Source organism: Zootoca vivipara, chromosome 5, assembly GCF_963506605.1.
Source record: "Zootoca vivipara chromosome 5, rZooViv1.1, whole genome shotgun sequence".
In the NCBI taxonomy this organism is placed as follows: domain Eukaryota; kingdom Metazoa; phylum Chordata; class Lepidosauria; order Squamata; family Lacertidae; genus Zootoca; species Zootoca vivipara.
The window spans coordinates 80,577,162-80,599,451 of NC_083280.1; the positions used below are offsets into that span (position 1 = coordinate 80,577,162).

A 22,290-nucleotide genomic window follows, 5' to 3' on the forward strand; every position below is an offset into this window, starting at 1 on the left:
CACACATCCATGCGCAACCACACTCATGCGCACACACTCCGTCTTAACATCACCACCAATTCAACTTGTAAAGTGTGTGCTTTGCCACACTGGAGCCTGCTGTGGGTTTTGCAGCTGTTTGTGTTCACTTTGATTTGCACAGCCCACAAAATGTTACCCTTCAAATCAGTGGTGTTATGTCCTTTTCTGGTGCCCAGGATATGTGTGCATGTCTGCGCATGCAGGGCGGAGGTGGGGCACGGAGCACAGAGGGTCAACAGAAGCCACAGCGCCAGGACAACCCTCATAACAAGCATATGCGCAGAACCCACACATCATCCCAGCCTTAGCCCTCGGAGCCAAGCAGGGCTGTGCTGCACCCCTGCCACCCATGCAGGGAGGAGCCTGGCCGGCTGGTGCAGCCCTTGGTGGGGAAAGCCCCGCTTACACTGGCCATGCAGCCATTCAGCCAGGGGGCTGGGAGATGCAGTGGTGAGGCCAGGCTAGGCTCCAGGGCCCAGAGATCCCCCGGCAGCAGGCAGGATGGAACAGGGATCCATGTTGAGGGGTGCTTGGCTCACACACACACCCTAAAAATTGTGCGCCAGGGGCTATAGCTGTCCTGGCACACACACACACATGGCTACGCCCCTTGCTTCAAATAACACTGGTCTCTATGCATTTCACCTGTAAATTTGGGTTAACCAGTATGTGTGTAACCCTTGGGTTTATTAAACTAGCCAAAAATGGATCAACAAGAGACAACAGTACAGGAAGTACCTCAACTTCCCCTCCTAGGGGGCTTTCTGCAAGTAGGAATTCAACCCATAGGAATTCAGCCCATAAAGTTGAGCCGTTCCCTATCTGAAGTATTCTACAGGATACTAATTCCGCTCTTCAGTGTTCACACCCCTTCGCAAAGAGAATCTCATTTCCATGCCAAATCTGTGCTCTCCAGAGGTCTTTTAAGTTCAAGGTGAACCAGTTTCCAGCAGCACCCTTACTGAGGGTAGCTGGCTGATGAGAAGGCACAAGTGGCAATGCAATGAAGCCGGTGTCAAGCATTTCTAATACCAAATCATTGCTTCTCCAGGAAGCTTTCACTTCCTTCTGTCTCAGAGCTGAACTGCATGATCAGCAGAGGTATGCAGTGAAGTTCCAGCACTACTATGCAACTGCACAGTGCGAAAATCATATGATTGAATATTCACCCTGCACACCCTCCAAGAGTACCCATATTTCACAAAAAGTAAGCATTATGAGGCCTCCAAATTCATCTTCTTGCTGAAACAGGGCACTAATAATCAAAAGGAAGATAGGCAGTATAATGAACTTTCTGTGACCCTTTCTGAGACTCTATTTCCAATGCATTAACATGAATTATTAACAATTTGTTGGCCTTTCACTTTCTTCCAACAAATCAATGCCCATTATGTGAACATTCTCCTTCAACTACAGCTCTCTGCTTCCTAAAAAATGGGACTGTTGTGCCTGCATTACTGATATTAATGTGCATCTATCACACACACACACTTCAGAAACATACCTTGTAACCACAGGCACACCAAGTAACGGGGGGGAGCGGATCCCCCAAAACAATTCAGTGAAGTGGCTGGGCCCTCTCAAAGTTTTGTGGTGGCCATGCACGCATGCCGCAGAGTGTGTTCACATCACACGCACAAGTCGGGGCGCATTCACACGACATGTCAGCATGCCCCATGGCAAATGTGAGTGATGTCAGAACTCCCCACGGCGTGCATGAGTGATGGTGCAAGCATGCTGCAGGGCATGCTGACATCATGTTCACAGGCTTTATTGCATGCTGACACCATGTGTGCACACCAGAGGGCGTGCATGCATGAAGTGTTGACGTTGCACAGCCATGGTGCCCTCAATTGTGGGGGCAAGGCCGTGCATGTGCCTTAACAATAGCTTTCGGTTATACCATGTCACCATAGCTACTTCACCAGAAGTTAGTTGAGAGGGCTTTTCCACCCCAGCATAACCTTCCACCTTGTGCCTCATCAACCTAGACTGGCCATGGTCATGGCAATCTCTGGTGAGTACCAAGGTGGGATTGATAACAGGGCCCTGAGCCAACCAAACACCCACTGATGAAGCCTTCAAAAAAACAGAACACTGCATGGTATTGGTTTTTGCGCATCAAGACGCCAAGGCCTCCCCCCCGTGATGAATAAAGACACTAGGACACAGCATATTAGGTTAATTGCTAATGGGCAAAGTTGTTGAGCTTTTTTAGGGGGGCAGCTCAGAGTTGTTGAGCTTTGGGGGGGCATGCAACTCTCTCCCGTGCCGCTGCAGAAGGCGAGCATTTCCCGCAAAGGCTTGGGAGGGAAGCTCCGCGCCTCATGTGAGCAGCATGCATGCGCTGGGTGGGCCTCTTGACACCCTGAGAGCCCGGCGCCCGGGTGCCCCGCACCCCTAGCGCCTATGGGTAAGCCGGCCCTGGATACACACTGAGTTAAATAGAAATGCAGTCATTTAGTTTAGACAATGACTCCAGAATGCTTCTCCTTCATAGAGTGCTACTAAATAATCTTCAGAAAGAAAGGTAGTAGTAGTAATAATAATACAGAACAAACATGCAGCTGTTTCTTCTTTCTTTCTTTCTTTCTTTCTACGAAGCACTGGTAATATTAGCAATAAAATTGATAATTGTTGTCTGCCCATTACGGTCTAAATTGGATTTGACACAAAGTGACTCATACTTAGTTACTACCATCAGCAAATTCTAGCCAACAAAGGTTTACAGTCCTTTATCTTAATAATGTTACTGCAACCAATATAGCCAGAGGGGGCCTATTTATCATAATCTAAATCTCATAAGATAAAATGAAAGCCTATATGAGAATAGAAAAACTGTATCAGTGCAAAACAGGATGCTATTAATGAACACTGGTGAAGAATTGAGGGTTTCTGCCATCACTCACACTGCAATCCAAGGCAACAAATGGCCACTTGCACAGAGAAACTAATCTATAAAATCTCTTTGAAGCCATGAAATCTTAAAAACGAGCTTGCAGCACTGCTACACAGCTAGCACATTCCTAGCGATAAAATGCAGTGAGGTTTGGGAGCAGTATTCATCTAAGTTGTACTCAAAGTAGGCCCACTGAAATTAATGGACCTAACTTAGTCTACTCTGAGCAAAATTTGGTTGAGTAACTCCCTTGCAGTGTTTTTAAAAAAACAGACTAAGGAATAAGAAAACTGCTCATATTGCAATCGTAATTCTCCTTTTTATTCATTTATCAATTTCCCCACAAAATGCTTCCTCTTAGTATTAATGGCATCTTCCTCTTAGGGCGGGGGTAGTGGGAGTAACCTAGCCTATTCTATAAGCTATTAGTAGGGCATCAAGTTTGACAGACGGCTACTTTGTGACTCCACAAACCACTAAAGGGAAGTCTGAGCACTCAAAAATAACAGCAAGAGAATTTCCCTAATTTCTTTTAAGCTTCTTGTTTTATAACAAGTGGGGCAGAGTTTAAGAAACCAGAAATCGTTGATGCATGATCATTTAACTTCCTTTTCATCATATCCGAGTTGTTACTTCATCAGAGAGTAGTTACCGTGCCTGACATTCCTACAATAACCAAATAGGTATTAGTACATTTCTTGACATTGAGTCAAGTCAGAACCTTGAACAGAGTGACTTCACAGTGTATGTGAACCCATTAACCCAACACTGAGCAAGAACTGGCACTAAAGCTTTTTCATGTTGCATGACTGAAGACAAGACACTCCGATTAATAATTTCAGAAATAACCTAAGTATCTTGGGATAGATCAACAAAACACTTACTGTTCATAATAACAGTAAATTAGAACTCAAGCCTGGAAAATGTACCTTGCTACAAGGCAGTCATGTGCTAAGTTCAGTTAAAAACATACAGTACACACGACAAGAGTGGTTTGTTAGCTAAAGTAGGTTATTATTAAACCAGGCACTTGGCTCAGTGGACTTGGAAATCATCAACCCATTCACAGAATTGCCATGCCAAGATCATTTATACTTTATTGCAGGGGTGTCAAACTCAAATTCATCGGGGGCCGCATCAGCAGTTTGGTCACCCTCAAAGGGCCGGTTGTATCTGTAGGACTACGTGTCCACTCTTTATTCTCATAAATTATTGTCACTGCATTCAATTATTACTGTTTTTTGTAATAATGTAAGTAATAACTAGCTCTGAAAGCAGAAACATAGTCAGAATAATGGCAAGTAGATATTCAAATGTACAATTATTGTACAACTTATTGAAAAATGATTTTTGGTAACTGCACTGGGTGGTGGAGGCTCGCTAGGGTTTCATGCAGGACCTTTGCAGAGCTACTAGTACCTGGAGATGCTGGGGTCCTTCTGCATGCAGGACAGATGTTCTGCCAATGAGCCACCACCCTTCACCAAAGGGACTGGCTGAGGTTGACTCACTGAAGCTGCTCTCCTGGTTCCAGGGTTTAAGGGCCAGAAGTATAAAGCAGCATCCTATGTTTCTGAGGAGAGGGAGAGGGAGAGGGAGAGGGAGGGGAGGAAGGAAGGAAGGAAGGAAGGAAGGAAGAAAGAGTGGGAGGGAGAGAGGAAGGAAGGAAGGAAAGAGGGAAGAGAAAGAAGAGTAGGAAATAAGGAAGGGAATAAAGAAGGAAAGAAAAAGAAAGAGGGAGAGAAGACGGAAAGGGAGAAAGAAGGAAGGAAGTAGAGGGAAAGAAAGAATAAGAATGAGGGAGAGGAAGAAAGTTGGGAAGGACGGAAGGAAGAAAGGAAGGAAGTAAGGAAGGAATAAAGAAAGAAAAGAGGGAGCAGGAGGGAGAGAGGAAGGAAAGAGGTGAGAGAAAAAAGAGTAGGAAAGAAGGAATGAAGAAGGAAAGAAAAAGAAAGAGGGAGAGAAGACAGAGATAAAGAAGGAAGGAAGGAGAGGGAAAGAAAGAATAAGAACGAGAGAGAGGAAGAAAGAAAGGGAGGAGGGGTCACCGCCTTGATTCAGCGCCAGAAAAGAGCGCGAAGGAACCCAGGGGCAAAAAGCATTTCCCCGGCCCCAGCTTTGTTGGCACGGCGTTTCAGCAGCAAGGTCCCACTACTGGGTCCTGCTGGCTGGGGCGCTCGGCGGGCCACATGACGAGGTCTGGCGGGCCGGATTTGGCCCCCGGGCCTTGTGTTTGACACCCGTGCTTTATTGGGTCAAATAATACCTGTTGTCTTATTTGATTACATTAGTTCTTCTGATGCTAAAACTATAAAGATACCATTCCATTATGTGACCTATTTATTCATTTCCAGTTTTCAACCCTGTTCATGTTTCCACCCAATGGGCTCATAAAATGGCTTTCAGCAAAAAAGAAAGACCTTGGCAACACCCCCTTTCCTGTAGGCCTGACAAAATCAACAGGTATTGACTTGTTTCCTTCAAGCAAGGAATTAGCATAATCCTAACTTGGTCCTGTGAGTCAAACATTGCTCATTTCTCTATTATCTGTATTAGGATGCCACACACAGAGATATGCACGCACAAAGTAGGATGTCAGGAAGCACCCTATCAACCAAACTAAAGAGCACATTTTGTCCTGACATCAATTGTGCCCTTTTCCTCCATGAGTGAATGATAGATGTTTACATATATGGGAGAAAATAAGGACTTAACTCTGAAACACAATTGACTTGGGGGCTCGCTCTACCTTTGTTGACCCTCAGAATCTTGGGGTAAATGGGGTTTGCCCTGTTCACATCTACTTCACAACAACCATAGTGAATTCATTTTATCAGTCAGAACCTGTTCTTTTAAAAAATCAATAGAATATCCAATACAGACTGTAATGATGTGACCATTAATGGAAGATATTGAGAATTCAGACCACTTCTACATGCATTCCCTAACCCTTTTGACCTGCAAAGCCCCTTCCTGGGCTCATGGGCAATAATACTAGGCTAAGAAGACGAAACGGGTTTATTTATTTTTTGTCGTGTGATTTCCTGAAAACATATGAGCATGCTCTTTTTTGTGCAGTGAAGAAAAAACAGGGGCTTTGGGACTGTCAGATGATTTTTGGATCAATCCTTCTTCTGTGGTGTTCTGATTCCTGTTCCATGTCCCTGGAAAGTTGTCTCTACGGCTATATTTTGGTGTTTGGGAATCTGTTATCTATGCTCAATTCAAACATACACCATCAGTGCACTAAAACCATTGGCTTTAGCTAAAATATAAAAATATGCATCTGAAGGCAAGCCTTAGTTAAGAAAACCCCCAGCTGCTCTCCTATGCTACCCATAGGTGTCACTAATCTTCATTGTTGAAAACAACAGCAAAGGAGCAGGCAATTCCAGACCAATGGCTTGACTGTTTGCTTTCCCCAGTTTCCTTTGGCATCGTAGCCATAGGTCATCAGTTCAACAGCAATGTTAAGCTGCATCTGCCTTGTTAAAACAGAGGATCAGCAAGGTTCCCACAATAGCTCATGTCTCTGCGTTAACCGCTGGCAAATAAGCTTCCCTTCCAAACAGCTTTGATTAATTAGGAGCAGGCTTTGCAAAGGCTCTTATTAGAAAGTTTCCTTTCAGCGCTGTGAAAAACTAAGAGGCACTCAAAGTGACTTGATAAACTTAGCACTGAGCTGTACAGAAGAATCTGCATTATAATGAGGGCAATGTGACAAACTTGCAAAAGATTGGTGAGAGGTCAGACAGACGATGCAGAGTGCAAGAGGGAATAATAATTGTTCAACAACTCCTCATAAAATTGTCCTAGTAAATTAACTGTTCACGTGAGTAAAAGTCTAAAAGCCAATTTTCAGACATGCAAAGCCGTCACTAATTCCCCCCCCCCTTGTGACCATTCGAAAGTTTACAATTAAGAAATGCCAGTGTAAACAGAGCTGTACCCCCACCAGACATCATTATTGGTCACTGTGGCCTGTAACTAGATATATTTTTATTTGTTTTTATTACATCTATATTCCACTTTTCCTCCAAGGAGCTCAAGGTGGTATATATGGTTCTCCCACTATTCATTTTATTCTCACTGGGTAGGTTAGGCTGAGAGGCAGTAACTGGTCCAAGGTCACTCAGATATTTTCATGGCTGAGTGGGGGTTCAATCCCTGGTGTCTCAGGTCCTAGCCAAAGACTTTAGACACTACACCACACTATTTGATACCTTGCTCCAGAGACATTAACACACAGAGAGAGAAAAGCAACTAGTTAATATTTGTGGGACTAGATACAACATTCCTGGTTGCGTAACCTAAAATAACCTCAAAAGGAAGATGAGGAGTAGTTTTCCATACCCCTTCTAAGCTTCCCTTCCCATGAGATCATCTGCATGTAAAAGGTCTCAGGTGTAATCTTCAGTAGCTTCAGGTAAGGCTGAGATGGATTTCTGCCAATTACAGCAGACCTTAAAGATAAAGGTAAAGGGACCCCTGACCATTAGGTCCAGTCGCGGACGACTCTGGGGTTGCGGCACTCATCTCACTTTACTGGCCAAGGGAGCCGACATTCGGCTTCCGGGTCATGTGGCCAGCATGACTAAGCCACTTCTGGCAAACCAGAGCAGCACACGGAAATGCCATTTACCTATTTATCTACTTGCACTTTTATGTGCTTTCAAACTGCTAGGCTGGCAGGAGCTGGGACCAAGCAACAGGAGCTCACCCCGTCGCGGGGTTTCGAACCGCCAACCTTCTGATCGGCAAGCTCTAGGCCAGGCATCCCCAAACTGCGGCCCTCCAGATGTTTTGGCCTACAACTCCCATGATCTCTAGCTAACAGGACCAGTGGTCAGGGAAGATGGGAATTGTAGTCCCAAACATCTGGAGGGCCGAAGTCTGGGGATGCCTGCTCTAGGCTCTGTTGTTTAGACCGCAGCGCCACCTTACTGAGAGCCAAATTCACTAACCAGAATTATGCTAGATATCTGCCATCCCAGATGTAGTAATGGTTTCTTAAATATACTGACTATGGCAGTTGGTCAAGGGTCAGGATGTCCTGTCACCTGTGTGATCCACCTCCACCTCCTTCTCGGGCTGCTTGCCCCTCACTCCCCTTCATTCTTTCCTTTTCCATTTGAGAATCTTCTGCTTCCTCCTAGCAGCACTCAGGACAAATGCTCCATTTGTCCAATGGAAAGGCCAGTCCTTTGGAAGCGGAGGAAGCTTGTCAGTCACTGAAAAGCAAGTCATTGGCAGGGAGGAGGTGGAAATAGAGAAGCCAAATGTGCAAAAATCTTATTTAAAAGAATCCGTAACTTCGACAAAAAAAGCTCTCTGCAGCACTGCATCAAATGTCACATGAGAAAGCCGGCATGAACACAGAGGGGAAGTTCTAAAGAGCACTTCACATTGTTACTGTTGCTAGGGAAACCACTCCCTTGGTATCTAAGTGTTCACTAGATCTGACTCACTTCTCTCTATCTGAGCACGAGTCTCAGGGAGTGGGGTTGAACATACAACAACAACAAAATAAATTGCCTGATATTGCAAATAAAACATTAGAGACATATTTGACTGTCAAACCATATATTCTTGGGTGCATCTAGGTGTCAGAGTTTGAAGTGTCAGAGTGAGTATCACAGTCATCATGGGAATGCCACCGAAAAGGCCTCCCCATAGTGGCATATCCTTCACAAATATAAAAATCTATTTAGCATTGTATAGGGATTGGCCATCGCAAATCGACTCCACATTTCTGGCTGCTGGCAAGTGCTTCTAAATGCTACAGACCAGACAGCGATCGCTTGATATGGGAAGCTATTTTCAGCCCCATTCCCATGGCAACTCTGAAGTGTACACCAGCATATTGCAAATATGAAGACAGATTTATATATATAAAAAATAATACAAAAAACACAACCATGTGAATTGAAATTGCTAGGCAATACTGAGTGAAAACTGGGGTGCGTAGCTACTGAAATGTAAAAGAGAGAGAGATACAGAGAGGACCGAAGCAAATATGGAAGAGGGTGAACTTACTCTTCACATAGTTCAGAGCATTAAAGTCATTATGTGGCAGGGCACAGGAACAAGCTAGGGATTGTACACCTGCCCCCCCCCCCACAAGCATAATCTTTAATGCTAGCACACAAATACTTTGATTAGAAGCTCCTGCTCCCAACATCACATCAACCGCTTTTCACAATAGATGGGATTCCTTGTGTAGGCACTTGCACATGCAAGGATCGTGTGCGACATGGAACAGTGTGCAGATCTTCACTCCTGTGTGCTGTTGCATGTGGAATCTTTGAGTTGATTGCATGTCCTGAGAAGTACAGCCCTTTATCTTAAAGCAGGCATAGGCTGGGCCCTCCAGATGTTCTGGGACTACAACCCCCATCATCCCTAGCTAACAGGACCAATGGTCAGGGATGATGGGAATTGTAGTCTCAAAACATCTGGAGGACCGAGTTTGCCTTTGCCTGTCTTAAAGCTCTGCCATATGTAGCTCCTCAGTATCAGAGAAGGGTTTGGGGGTATGTGTTTATATATTTTTAAAACCATTAACTATCTACTCCCAACAGTACACGAGGCATATATAAGGCTGTATATCATTAGTTTTACATAAAATCATTAATTTTATGTTTGGGACAAGGCAGAGGCAATGCTACTGTAATTACCGCTTCCCAGCTAATTATGCCTGTCAATGCACATCCCTACAAAAACCCAGAAATGCATTGTGAAATATTTTGATAGGAAAATACATCTAAAGAGTCATTGTAAGGTTGCAGTTCATGCCTCCTGTGGTCGTCACAGATTGCCATTAACACCACATTGGGGCAGAGGTTATTATCATATACTCATAAATATCTACTTTTTGGAGGAATGTGTATTAAAAGTTACACACTTACTAGGCTCATGATCTGGGAAGTGGGCCCTAGGGGTGGGGTCACAAGCCCTGGGACTCTTCAAGTACCTGAACCTATAAAACTGCCTTACTTTAGGCTCATCAACTGCAGCTCAGGATGGGTGAGCAACCTGGTGCTCACCCAGGGAAATCAACCAGGCCCTCTGAGGACTCCTGTTCGCAAAACCTTCAAGGTGTTTACAAGCGACCAAAAAGAACATTCAGAGGGTCCAGTGGAAGCCAGCTTCCTGATGCCTTCCCTCATCCCCTGAGAAAGACAGCAACAACCCTCACGTTGGAAAGGTGGCAGAAGGCAACAGCCAGTACAGGGCTCCAACCAAGAGACGGACTTCTTTTTCTGCAGACTGTTGAGAGCATTAAAGAGTGGGTTTTCAGGGGGCAAAAAAAGTGTTAAGACACGGACTGGGAAAGGGTAGGCCTGTGCCTAGAAAACATGGAGGAAAATTAGTGTGGATGAAACCTAATTCTCAGTAGTAAAGAGTCATTTGTAGTTCAATCCCGTGATAAGCGATAGCAAAGATGCTCGGGGTACCAAGGCACCCTTGTTCCCTGAGGGAAGCGAACAGGGTGGCAGCTAGTGGAGAACTGGGTGTGCGAGCAAAATGGGTACAGTGGTGTGTTGTGCCTGCTGCTGGAAGGCATTCAGTAACTGGATATCTTCCCTATGCCTCCCCAAGATCCAGAGTGTGAATTGCTCACAGCACTTGGAGGAAGGGTAAATAGATAAATCCAATCAATTACTAGAGCAGCTGCATACCCAGTTTCCAGGTAAGAAAATGAAACTTAAGTTTGGAGGGCTTTTTTTTTTTAATCTGTAAACTGCATTTAGTCCCTATCAGGGAGAAAAGGATAGTGTGGGTGTTCAAAAGATCTGAAACCACAGACTAACTTGGAATCACAAAGTGAATGAAAGGTGTCAAAACCACCAGCAATTTATGCTCCTACTATAACTTCCCACTTATTCAGAATAAGCACCATTTCATTTTACTAGCTGCTATTTGTTCTGCTTCATAAAACACAAGGTTTCCCCCTCCCTGCTGAAAACCACAGTGGCCTGTTTTTTGTCATTTGTCCTATTGGGAAACAGTTTTGTAAAGGGAGAAAAGTTTCCTTTGAGTTTCCAGAGTTAGTCTTGTTGACATGTTTGTGTTGTCCTCTTAGTCTTGTTGATATGCTTGCTTCGAAGAACGGCATGCATTCTTGCAATATCACCATTCTTGCTACATTTTAGCACTCCTGCACCAAGTCTGCTACTCACCCATCTCACGTAAAGGCATAACAGAACCAAGCAATAATCAGATAATACTTAAGAGTAAATCACAATTTAAGATGGCCAACCCATTATACAATGAGACCTAAAGCAAAATACAAAAACATTGAGGGACTAACTGAAGTAGCCATCTGAGATCACTGTAGGAATGGTAGTGCCAAAATAATTCAATAGAAATAGTTACTGGGGTTTTCTGTGGAAATTTGCTGCTTGGGGATAAAGAAGAAGAAGATAGAATTCTAGCTATAAACTTCCCACATCAATAGTCACCACCCCTTAGGATGCCATTTGACCTGTTTGCAGCTCATGAGCACCCTATGTAACTGATTTTTAAAAAATAAAAATAAAACTGTCCAAGAGATCTCTTACTTGGTCTGAGTTTGTGACATTCCATAATTTAAATATATAAATTTATTAAATCACTATGATGATGATGATGATCATCATCCACCAAGAGTTCTCAAAACTCATCCACCACCACAACAGTGTTTGAACAATGTAACATCTGAACTTCAGCAACACAATAAAACGGCAGTTTCCAAAAACTGATTGGAAAATGTTACAAGCATCTCTCTTCAAACAAAACTAGACAGAAGACAGTTTTTATCTAGGTTTGGAGACACATGTCGGAAGAACCCAAACACTAATTTGGTACTCACCTTATTTTAAAGGAGAAGGTGGCAAGATCGATGACAAAAACTGCAGAGGGAAATAGCTCCGAGTCCACCTCCTAGAAAGGTCTGGATGGCAGAACCACCGTGCAATGCTGCTGTAAAGAAATGTAAAGTAAGTTATGTTTTCTGTTATGCATCTTATAATTGTAGGTTTTGTTTTCGTGCATTTGATTTTATTTCAAAATGGGTGCATGGCTGGCAACTGTGGCTGATGCTAAAAGCAAAAACCACTCAGATTTCAACTCCCCAACCTTCAAAGTTTCGCTCATCAACTGTGAATGGTTCGCGAATTTTTGAAGGGCCAGCTTTCCATTCAGTAAACACATATGTAGCACTTACATTAGATAGTGTTGTGCATGTTATGACCTAGTCCCAGATATTTTGCACAGAGATTCAGAGGCACAAAAATCACAGATGTGGGACATTCACAGTCTACCAGGAGTAACCACCAACTCCAAAGTGCCCCAGTGTCCAATCCAACAGTAGGCCACACAAAGAAGGAGAATAAGGCTGATTCGCCTCTCAAAACCAGGGGTACAGTCTCAAGGAGGGGAATTAGAATCCACAGCTGCACCACTTCACTTCCATAATCCAGCAGAGGACCTACCCCAAGGCCGCCTATATTTTGGTAATCTTACATTTCCTTATGCAATAAACAAAAAAAGTAGCATTTGTTCTTAGAAAGGCCATTCTGGGTATTATTATTTTTTTAATTCCTTCCCCTAATACATCAAAACTATTATAGCCTCAAAGTGACAGAGAAATATTTAATTTGCTGTACAATTAATTTAAAGTCATCCCCACCAATTAAAATAACCCCTATTGAATAATTGTCTGAAGTCTGAGTTGTGTCATCAAGCAATTTAACTGATTAAAACTTGTAGTCCTCATTAGAAGCATTAAATATGTTTTCTGGAGGTGTCAATGCGGGACATATTGGTGGGGAGATGTAAACCATAGCTGCCAAGTTTTCCCTTATCTCGCGAGGAAGCCTATTCAGCATAAGGGAAAATCCCTTTAAAAAAGGGATAACTTGGCAGCTATGATGTAAACATCTGTAAAAAAAAAAAAAAAGTTCAGTGATATTGAAAAGGTGGAAAAAACAGCAAAGGTTCTTAAGGAACCTTAAGACTAAGAGTCCACTTTATCGATTCATGGAGAGTTTCTAGGCCTAGATCTGCTTTTCTGTAATAATGCCAGGGAATGAGCCCAAGAAACATTTGTTCAACCTCTTCTTCAAGGCAGCCTTTTAGACTCTTGAAAACTGCTATTATGGCTCCCCTTAAATTTCCTCTCTCTATATTAAACACACCCAGGCACACCAAGCAATTTTTCTCATGAGTTCCAACCCTTTAATCATTGTTGTTGCATTGGTCAAATTTCTCTTCGATTTCTTGCTCTTCTTGAAACAAAAATGGGCATGCAGCTCTAACCAAGACCTAACCAGCTTTATTTCCTCTAGCTTTGAAGCTTGTTTTTCTCTTTGTTTTTTAGACTGTTACCCATGCACTTTCCTTTCCCACTTCTCCTGCTTCCTTTGTTCTCTCTTTAGCCCCTCTTACTTTTTATTATCATTACTGAGATATTTAATTGCCTATATTTGACTTGCCCCATCTAGTAAACTTTAGTAACATTTCAGCATGTCACAGATAAAAATAGAGACCTTTTGGTTTACTGTACCATCCTTATTCTCTGCCTGATCCTAGTAATAGGATATTTCTAGATAATATCGAAGCATTCATGCATCAGCAGCAGCAGCAGCATTATTTATTTACCGGTATATGCCGCCCATCTGACTGGGTTGCCCCAGCCACTCTGGGCAACTTCCAACTAAAGCATAGTTAAGACATCAAACATTAAAAACTTCCTGAAACAAGGCTGCCTTCAGATGTCTTCTAAATATCAGATAATTTTGTTTATCTCCTTGACATCTGATGGGAGGGTGCTCCACAGGGCAGACGCCACTACCGAGAAGGCCCTCTGCCTGGTTCCCTGTTGCCTCACTTCACACAATGAGGGAACCACCAGGCGGCCCTCAGAGCAGGATCTCAGTGTCCGAACTGAATGATCAGACTTGTGGCTGGAGAGCCAAACATTACCTTCTCCTCACACCTTTTAATCAACGTGTTTAGTGTCACATCCTGCTTGGCTGTAAGGATATGGTCCTGCACACTTACATAGAAATATGGAGGACAGCAAGACAGTTATCCAGGTGTACATACAAGGAAATAAAAATGTAAGCGGAGGAAGATGCGGATCATTCAGTTTTATTGAACATGCATAAATGAGATCTCTCCTGTATCAGGAAAAGGATATGACATTCATAAGGCTAGTCCTGTATCTGCTAAATCTTTATTGATAAACTAATCCTACCATATCATGTGGACTGTGTTCTGGGAAGCTCTTACTCAAATTTTGATGTTAGTCTTTTCATAGATCCTAAGAAATCTGAAATTTATCTTTATTGAGATAAAACCGGGTATATATTGACATAAATACAATAGGATGTTTAATGTGTAGGGGGTGAACTGTAAAAGTGAGTGGGTATTAGTACATTTACTGCTAAAAGCACCTTATTAGTCCCTGGTTTAAACAACAGTCACCAAAAACTAATAATAAAAAGGAGAAGATGCAGGAAACAGTATATATTCTGGATGAGTCACAATCCATATCTATCCTGTACCCACTGTGTAATGTCTTATGAAGTACTGGATTTTGATGCAATTCCCCCAAACTAGCTTCAATCTGAATTGAGAAAAAGAGTTGCATTTCAAGCCAATTAGGTGTACCCAGCCTAGATCTGGTCATTCTAGTGGTGTCTTACAGCCTGCAGAGGCTGTTGTTTTTACTGCCTGATTGTCTTTTGTACCTGGAGAGGGCTCTAAGGTTTGGAAACACACACACACACACACACACACACACACACAGAGAGAGAGAGAGAGAGAGAGAGAGAGAGAGAGAGAGAGAGAGAGAGAGAGAGAGAGAGCTCACTGTTGTATGTTCCAACCGGATGTTCTGGTTTCAAGTCCTAGAGTCCCTGACAGGCCTTCTTAGCCACAAAGGGAAAGGATTAGCACGCAAGTTTTGTTTCACTTTGCAAGTCCAGAGCTCCTCTGGTTAACCACAAGTTGCAGCATGTGATCCCCACGTAGTGGAAACCTGTGGGTGTAATGGTTTCCTCCCATGCATTGCCCATGCTGCAATACATTCTCAGCAGTATAAATAAACAAAACCATAACTATAACACCTAAATGGTACTGTGGCCTAATAACAGCTAAAAGGAACAGACATGAAATTAAAAACACAAATTCATTAAGACACTTTCTGTGAGGCAAATACACATACTTACAAGTCCCAATTTAATTTGTTTAATTTATTTCCCTTTAAGGTATATTGGTGAAGTTTAAACACAGAAAACATATTCATGGCTACAATTTTAAACTAGTTTCCAACGTGATTGGTGCCAACCAAGATAACCTGGGAAATGTGGTACTATGAAGGGACACAGAAGAAAAGGACTTCACACCCAGTGCCAAAACTAGCATTGCTAGTTGCTGGGGGCAAACCGTGCCAGTTAAACCCATTTTAAAGAAGTATCAAAGTGGTTTAAATTTATGGTGCAGAAGACCCTAAACAGAAAAAAATGGTGCTGCTATTGTAATGCTATCCAATTATGTGCTTGAATAGTGCATGATTGCAAGCATTTTGGTGTGGGGCTTACCAGTAACTGGAGACAAAATGTGTATACAAATCCAAAGCACAAACCTGATTCTAAAAAATGGGAAAGTGTTTCAGATCTGTTTTTCATTTGGCTCCATGGGCCTGTTTTCTGTTTATCAGAAGTTGGAGATCCATAATTGTTTTTTCCTTGGGTTTTCTGTATGTTTGTTTACTTTAAAACAGACACTGAGTATCCCAAATTTGATTCTAGCCATGGCAATGTGGAAGGGTGTTTAACTCATTCCATCTCGAGTCATTTCGTCAATGAAGAAAGCACTCCAACCTACCCCTCAAAACTGATGTTAGTCAATGAGGGAAGTATATGCACTTTTAAGATGTGCTATGTAGTAGATTCTACTATGCAGAATCGTATAGAAATGTAAGCAAACATAGAAACGCATGCAAACCTGCAAATTACACACAACTTTTATTATTGAACAGAACGAGAAAAAACAACAACCCAAATCGCAAATATGTGTAGAGCAACGTTTGTTGCCAAAGCAAATATTTTAGTCAGTAAAGATAACTGTGGGAATAGACAACTACTGACATAAAAATAGAAAAATATACACTGATTAGCAAGGGATTAGAGAATTTGCGTTGAGACTGAGCAAAGAAGCCAAGCTCTCAGTTTAACCCTTTGTCCTTTGCCTGTGACAAGGATATGTGTTTTAACTCTGTCACACCTTTTAGGTTCACCAATATGTTTACACCCTTTCCTTTTATTAATGATAACAAAGGAAGTGACTTTACCCCCCAAATTAAGGCAAGCAGCAAGTCCCCAGAGGTTGGGAAGGATTAACATGAAGCATACAAAAGCTTTGCTCTAGGGGAATCTTCGTGGAGAAAAGCCCACCAATTAAAAAATGACATTTAGAAGAAGCATTTGAGAACTTCAAATTTTGCCAGCATCTTTAACAGAAAACCAAGTGTTATTTTCTCATAGGAGCTTCCTTGCGGGCAGTGAGGGATTCACCTGAACCAACCATTTTGCACAACAGTCCAAGAGTGTATGATGAGGGAGTTTCTATGTGTTTTCCCCACAGCCTTTTCTGTCATGAAGTGACAGTGGCAAGTGCACCTCCCATTGGAAATTGCCCCAGGGGCCGTCTGAAGGTCCCTCTCATGTTTTGCTAGTAGAGGCGTGGTGTGGTGGCAGCCAAACAAGGCTCACAAAACCACTCTTATTCATCTGGTTGTTGATTAGGATTTCTATCATGACTCCTAGGGGCCAAGGCAGTTTTGGCTCCCTGAATATTTTTTGAGGGTGCCGGGCCCCCCTCAATATTCAGAGAATGTCACATGATGTCACATCGGGGCGCCCAGTCCTATGAAGAAGCTGATGCCTCTGTATGCATGGGTGGAAAAACTGTTTTTGCAACCCCAGTTGTACAACAAAACATACACTCAGCTCCTATGGGTCTTTGTACATAAGAGTAGCCTGTAGTAGTAGTAATAATAATAATAATAATAATAATAATAATAATAATAATAATTTATTATCTATACCCTGCCCATCTGGCTGGGTTTCCCCAGCCACTCTGGGCAGCTTCCAACCAAATATTAAAAACTTGGTTCAGGCAAGTGGGCCATGTAGTCATGACTCCAGTTCTCAGAGAGGTTCTGGCTCCCACCCGACACACACAGACAAAGGCTCTTACTCAGAAGGAAGGAAGGAAATTTCATGCAGGCAAGAAGTGATACAGGCTCAGCAGCAGAGACATTGCTCAGGAGACACAATTCAGGAGTTGAGGGACTGGACAGAAGTGACAAAGATGTCCCAACCAAGTGACAAAGTGTCCCAGCAAGTTCCCCCACCCTTCCTGCTAAGCTTTTAAAGCCAATGCATGGGGTCTTTCCACCTAGTGGGAATATCGGGGTGGCAGGTGCACACTCTGTCAGCGCTAGTGGGTCTGCTCTGAACTGCAGATGTGGTGGCCTGGTTCTAGATGACAAGACTGTACCCTCCTGCGCAGACTCCTATTCAATCACTACCACCTCCTCTTCAACCTCACCTCCCTCCAAGCCCTCCCCAGCCTCCACTGAGGATTGCCGCTCAGCAGGACAGACAGAGGGGAGAGCTGACATCCCTTTTCCCCCTTACAAACTGACTCCAGCCAAGATTCACCCAATTCAGTCCTCCATTTCCTCCTCCTCCTCCTCCTCCATCAGAGCCTGCCAACCCAATCCAAATCCTGACAGTGCTGCAGTGCTTATAATTCGCAAAACATGGTACAATCCAATGTAGAAATCAAATACGATTTCTATGCACACTGGCTCTCAAGAAGGATTTTTTGTGGGAAATGTTATGTCAGGATAGGGGGGGAAACACACACATTGATTTTGTGAAGAAAATCACCAATCATTTCATGCAGTAAGGATTTGTGACGTCAGTGAAGCTGCTGGCATTGCTGACATCACAAAGGCTGGGCAATTGTGATGACACAGTCGGGGTAGCTCAGGGAACAGAATAGGCAGTAGGATGGCAGGACCCTGAGGAAAGAGTGGAGTAGAAAGAAATCTGATAAGGAAAGGGAGAAAAGGAGGCGAGACTGAAGAAAGGATGGGACCTGGAAAAAGAAACAGTGGAATGTGGCTAAGAGAAGCTGGCAGGTAGGAAAGGCTACACAGAGGAGTTTGATAGTGGTGGTCGCGAATGATAAAGTACAAGGCCACCTGAAACTTCTACTGTGGCTTATAGCACATTTCACATACTTCATATTGCAGAGGAGGAGGTGGCCTACAGCCACCTAGTGAGTTCTTAGCCAAGGTGGTAATTTGAAGCGGGGACTTCCCAAAACAGGCTTTGAGCAGCTGCATTACACCAGAACGCCTCAAGCTGCAGTTGGGGAGCACGTTGCTTAGAGATATTTACTGCAAAATCTACATGGTTGTTTTTTTCTCCCCCACATGAAACTTGCTGTGTCTATTTCTCCATGGAGCCCATGCAGCCCTTTGAAGGAAACACACCGGCTTGGAAATTTGCCCCCAAATGATTGTAACATGGGAAGCTGCCTGCCTTATATGGTATGGGGAGCCTGCAGCCTTCTGGATATAGTCAACAACAGTGACCATCCCCTGGTTGCTAGATTTGCAAATCAACATCAAATTCTTTATACTGCGTTTGCACATAGAATATGCCCAGACCCATCTACAGTCCAATGAAAATTCTATGTCAGATAATCAGCAGACAAACTGATGTGGAAAGGGTTTTCCAAGGTGGGAAGCTTTAGAATAAGGGCAAGTTTGACTGTTCATTTAACACGGTGGTTTTCACAGTTTAGAGAACTGAAATTTACAGTACTTGTTTCCCCCATCAAGCCAAAGTTCATTTTCCTCCCCCATTCATCCCAGGCCCTACCTGGTAATGAGATGCAGTGAGTGGGCACAAGCTGTAACACAGAAGGAAACTCTGGCAATGTCTTCAAGAGTGTCAGCCTCCCCCTAAAACTCCCACCTGACCCACCCACACATCACAGCCACTCATCTGACATCACGAGAAGCTGGTATTGATTTTGTTCCTCTGTGTTCCTCTTTCTTTTTTACTTTGTGGAGCATGGCAAAAAAGAAAAAAAGAAAGCAAATTGCTAAGGAGTTAGTATCTGCATAAAGCAAAGTGCAATGCATTTGCTATGCTCCACGGCGCTGCCTAGGACTAGATAGCGTTCTAAGTGGCAACGTGGGAACCACAAGGCTCCAGTCCCTAGGTTTTTCTGCTTCACACATCAAAGGCTAAAGAAACATGAAATGGAACAGCAATTCCATGTATCCCTTCATAGTTGCACAAAGCTAAACACGGTGTGATGCAGGTCCCCCTTCCTGCCTCTAACTCTCGGAAGGATGAGAAGTATGCAGCTAATGGTAGCGGGAGAAGAAGCAAAGGGCTGTTTATTTTGCCCCCAATACTTAATTTCTAACAAGAAAGATACTGGAGCTCATCTGCACTGGAAGAACCTGCCTTTAAGTCCTAAACAAGTAGGGACAGATGACAGTAAGTCAGTGGGGAAATGTATTCACTGTGTATTCAGAAATACCTACTTCACATTTTTCTCGAGACTTAGCCCTAGTTGTTGGCATCCATCTGTCTTGGGATACGATGAAAGAGTGCACCTTTCAAGGTGAATTCAAACTGTTGGGGAGTTACAGTGCCTGCTGTGGCTGTAGTGATTGATAGAGGAGAAACATGTTTTGTTGAAGCTGGGGCAGATGAAGGTATTTGCTTGTGCTGCTGCAGATGCACCATGGCATTTCTTCCCTCTGCATTCCTACCAGTGGTCGTTCTTCCTCTGCTCACTGCTATGAATGCACTACCTCTCTGTCTGTCTGTCTGCAGGCACTGTGGTCATCTGCAAGTCTGTTTCATCTTGATTAAACTGTCTTCTGAATCCTAAATATACTTTATGTGAAAGCAAACTTTGTGACTATCACTGGGACTGACTTTCTTGTTTAGGCATAAGGTGTAAATATCTTCATGGCTGCCATCTATATAGCCATTCATTCAGCAGACAATAGCAGGCTATAGGATTGAAGATTATAGGAATCTAAATCCTCTAACATGAAAATTAAGAGCCTTATCCAGGCCAACGCTTGGGTGTATCACTTGGACACAGAACTGGGAGACAGGACCGTCTTTACCGAGGGGTGCTAGGGGTGTGGGGCACCCGGGTGGCAAATTCTGGGGGGTGCCAGGCGCCCACCACTGAAGCCACCTAAGCTCTTAACTATCTACCTGTTATGAAATAATAATTAATTTTGATCAAGCTAGAAAAACAAAATACATATATATCTAGGTATTACCGAAATGTATACCTACTGTTTCACTAAAGGACTTTTGACTTTGTGAGCTCATTTACCAAAGACGCTCCGTGCCAGCAGCTTATAAGTGGGGTGGTGTTAATTTGGGGGCTAAACTAAATTTGGGGGCGCTGGGCAGATCTTTGCACCCCGGCGGCGCATATGCTAAAGACAGCACTCCTGGGAGACACAGTCCAAGGACTTGTATATCATAGAATTACAGAATTGTGGAGTTAGGAGGGATCCCAAGGGTCATCTAGTCTAACCCCCTGCAATGCATGGATCTCCACTAAAGCATCCATGGTGATGGCCATCCAAGCTCTGCTTCAAAACCTCCAAGGAAAAAACTTCCAGTCACAGCTGAGGCTTGTTATCTTAGGCTTGTAAGATCTGGCTCACTTGCGGTGAGCAAAAATGGCCTCCAAGCAGGAAAGTGGGAAGCATTACAGAAACGAAGTTTGCAAGCTACAAGTGACTGGCATAGAAATGTGCCAGCTTATGGGTTCCTAAAATAAAATAAAATGCTTTATCTTTCAAAAAGCTGATTCCCCTGGCCCAAACAAGACATGTACTTATCTATCTATCTTATTTATAGTTCCCCCTTCATGGAAAGATCCCAGGGTAGAAATACACAGCAGGGATAAAACATTCTATAATAAAACCCAATTTTACAATATTCCAACTTCAGCGAGACGGGCAATGGCAGCAGACTACGGAAACAGTCAATAAATCAGCAAGCTTGAGTGAATCAAAACCCAAAAGGCATTTTTATGAAATTAGCATTTATATAGTGCATTTTCCCAACATCTTTTTTTCCCTTAATTAAAAGCAAGCACAGGGAACCTCCAGCCCACTTGCCAAATGCAGCCTCAAGCTGGCCCATGGGACTTTCCTGGGGCCACACTCTCAACCATCACCAGCCCAGCTCCCTCCTCAAGATATTTAGCCTGGCTTGAATGTCTCTGTGCTAATGCCTCTTGCTTGCCTTTGTAGAGGATGGAGAGATGTGGGGGAGGGTGCAGAAACCTTATAACTTTTATGTGGCTGCATTGTCTCCTTCTGGTACACCCCCATAGTCCATCTGTCTCCCCCCTCCCCAACCAAGGCAGAAGGGAACGATTTAAGTCAGGGAAACAGAGAGAAGCAAGACAGGTTTAGCCTTTCGTGTCTTGACTCCAGTCTCAACTAGGAGCCCTGTTGGCTGCTTTTCACCAATGCAAAGATGTCGAGAAATCCAATTGCAGATCTCTCCCACGCCGCCTTGCCTTGGCGTCAGAAAGATTCTGTAGAGTGATCAGCATTCTGAGAGAGAATGGCCTGCCCAAGGCCACTAAGCAAATTCACATCAAAGGCAAGACTTGAGTGATCACAGTTCTGCCACGACGTTATACCAGCTCTCAGTAAGCAACACAGAAGCATAGAGTGATGCCACATTTTTGCTTTTACTTGAATTTTGCACAACTATGGCTACAGCCTGCAAACCCCAAAGAACTCTTCTGACTAGATATGGGTTGGGCAGTCAACCAACTGAGAAGGATAAACGGAGCACAAGTTATTTTGGAAAGCAGAGGTTCTGCTTGTGGTGTTGTGCCCTGGTCATTCCCCACTGGCCCCTTTCTTCCCAGCAGCTGAGAGATTAAGAAGGTGAGAAAGGGAGAAGGCCAAGTTCCACGCATTTAGAGGAGGCAGGAGGGAGAGTCCCTGGAGCATTTTTTTAAAGCATCAGTTGTTATTTGTGAGCCTGGTTGGGGTTTGGTTTAGTTTGGCTCCCAGTACATTTCCAATCACAATTCAAAGTGTTGGTGCTGACTTTTAAAGCCCTAAACGACCTTGGCCTAGTATACCTGATGTATACCTCTCCACCCCCATCATTCAGCCCGGGCACTGAGGTCCAGCTCCGAGGGCCCACTGGCAGGTTACCATTGATGGTGTTTCCTGGAGCTTGCAGAGCTTGAATTAGACTCGGGAAGACCTTGGACACCATTTG

The 22,290-nt window shown here is 43.6% G+C and overlaps 1 protein-coding gene and 1 long non-coding RNA gene across 2 annotated transcripts in view; one reads left to right on the forward strand and one right to left on the reverse strand.

The window, feature by feature from the left end:
* LOC132592175 (uncharacterized) overlaps nucleotides 1-11,881 on the reverse strand; it is an 89,983-nt gene extending 78,102 nt beyond the window's left edge. Inside the window, exon 1 of the long non-coding RNA XR_009557635.1 lies at nucleotides 11,775-11,881. This is a non-coding gene — a long non-coding RNA (uncharacterized LOC132592175). The remainder of the gene's footprint in view (nucleotides 1-11,774) is intronic.
* The window catches only part of RASGEF1A (RasGEF domain family member 1A), a 215,449-nt gene that overhangs the window by 110,734 nt on the left and 82,425 nt on the right, over nucleotides 1-22,290 (forward strand). Inside the window, exon 2 of the mRNA XM_060274999.1 lies at nucleotides 11,787-11,901. Coding sequence (XP_060130982.1) covers nucleotides 11,860-11,901 — 42 coding nt within the window. The 5' untranslated portion in view covers nucleotides 11,787-11,859. The remainder of the gene's footprint in view (nucleotides 1-11,786; nucleotides 11,902-22,290) is intronic.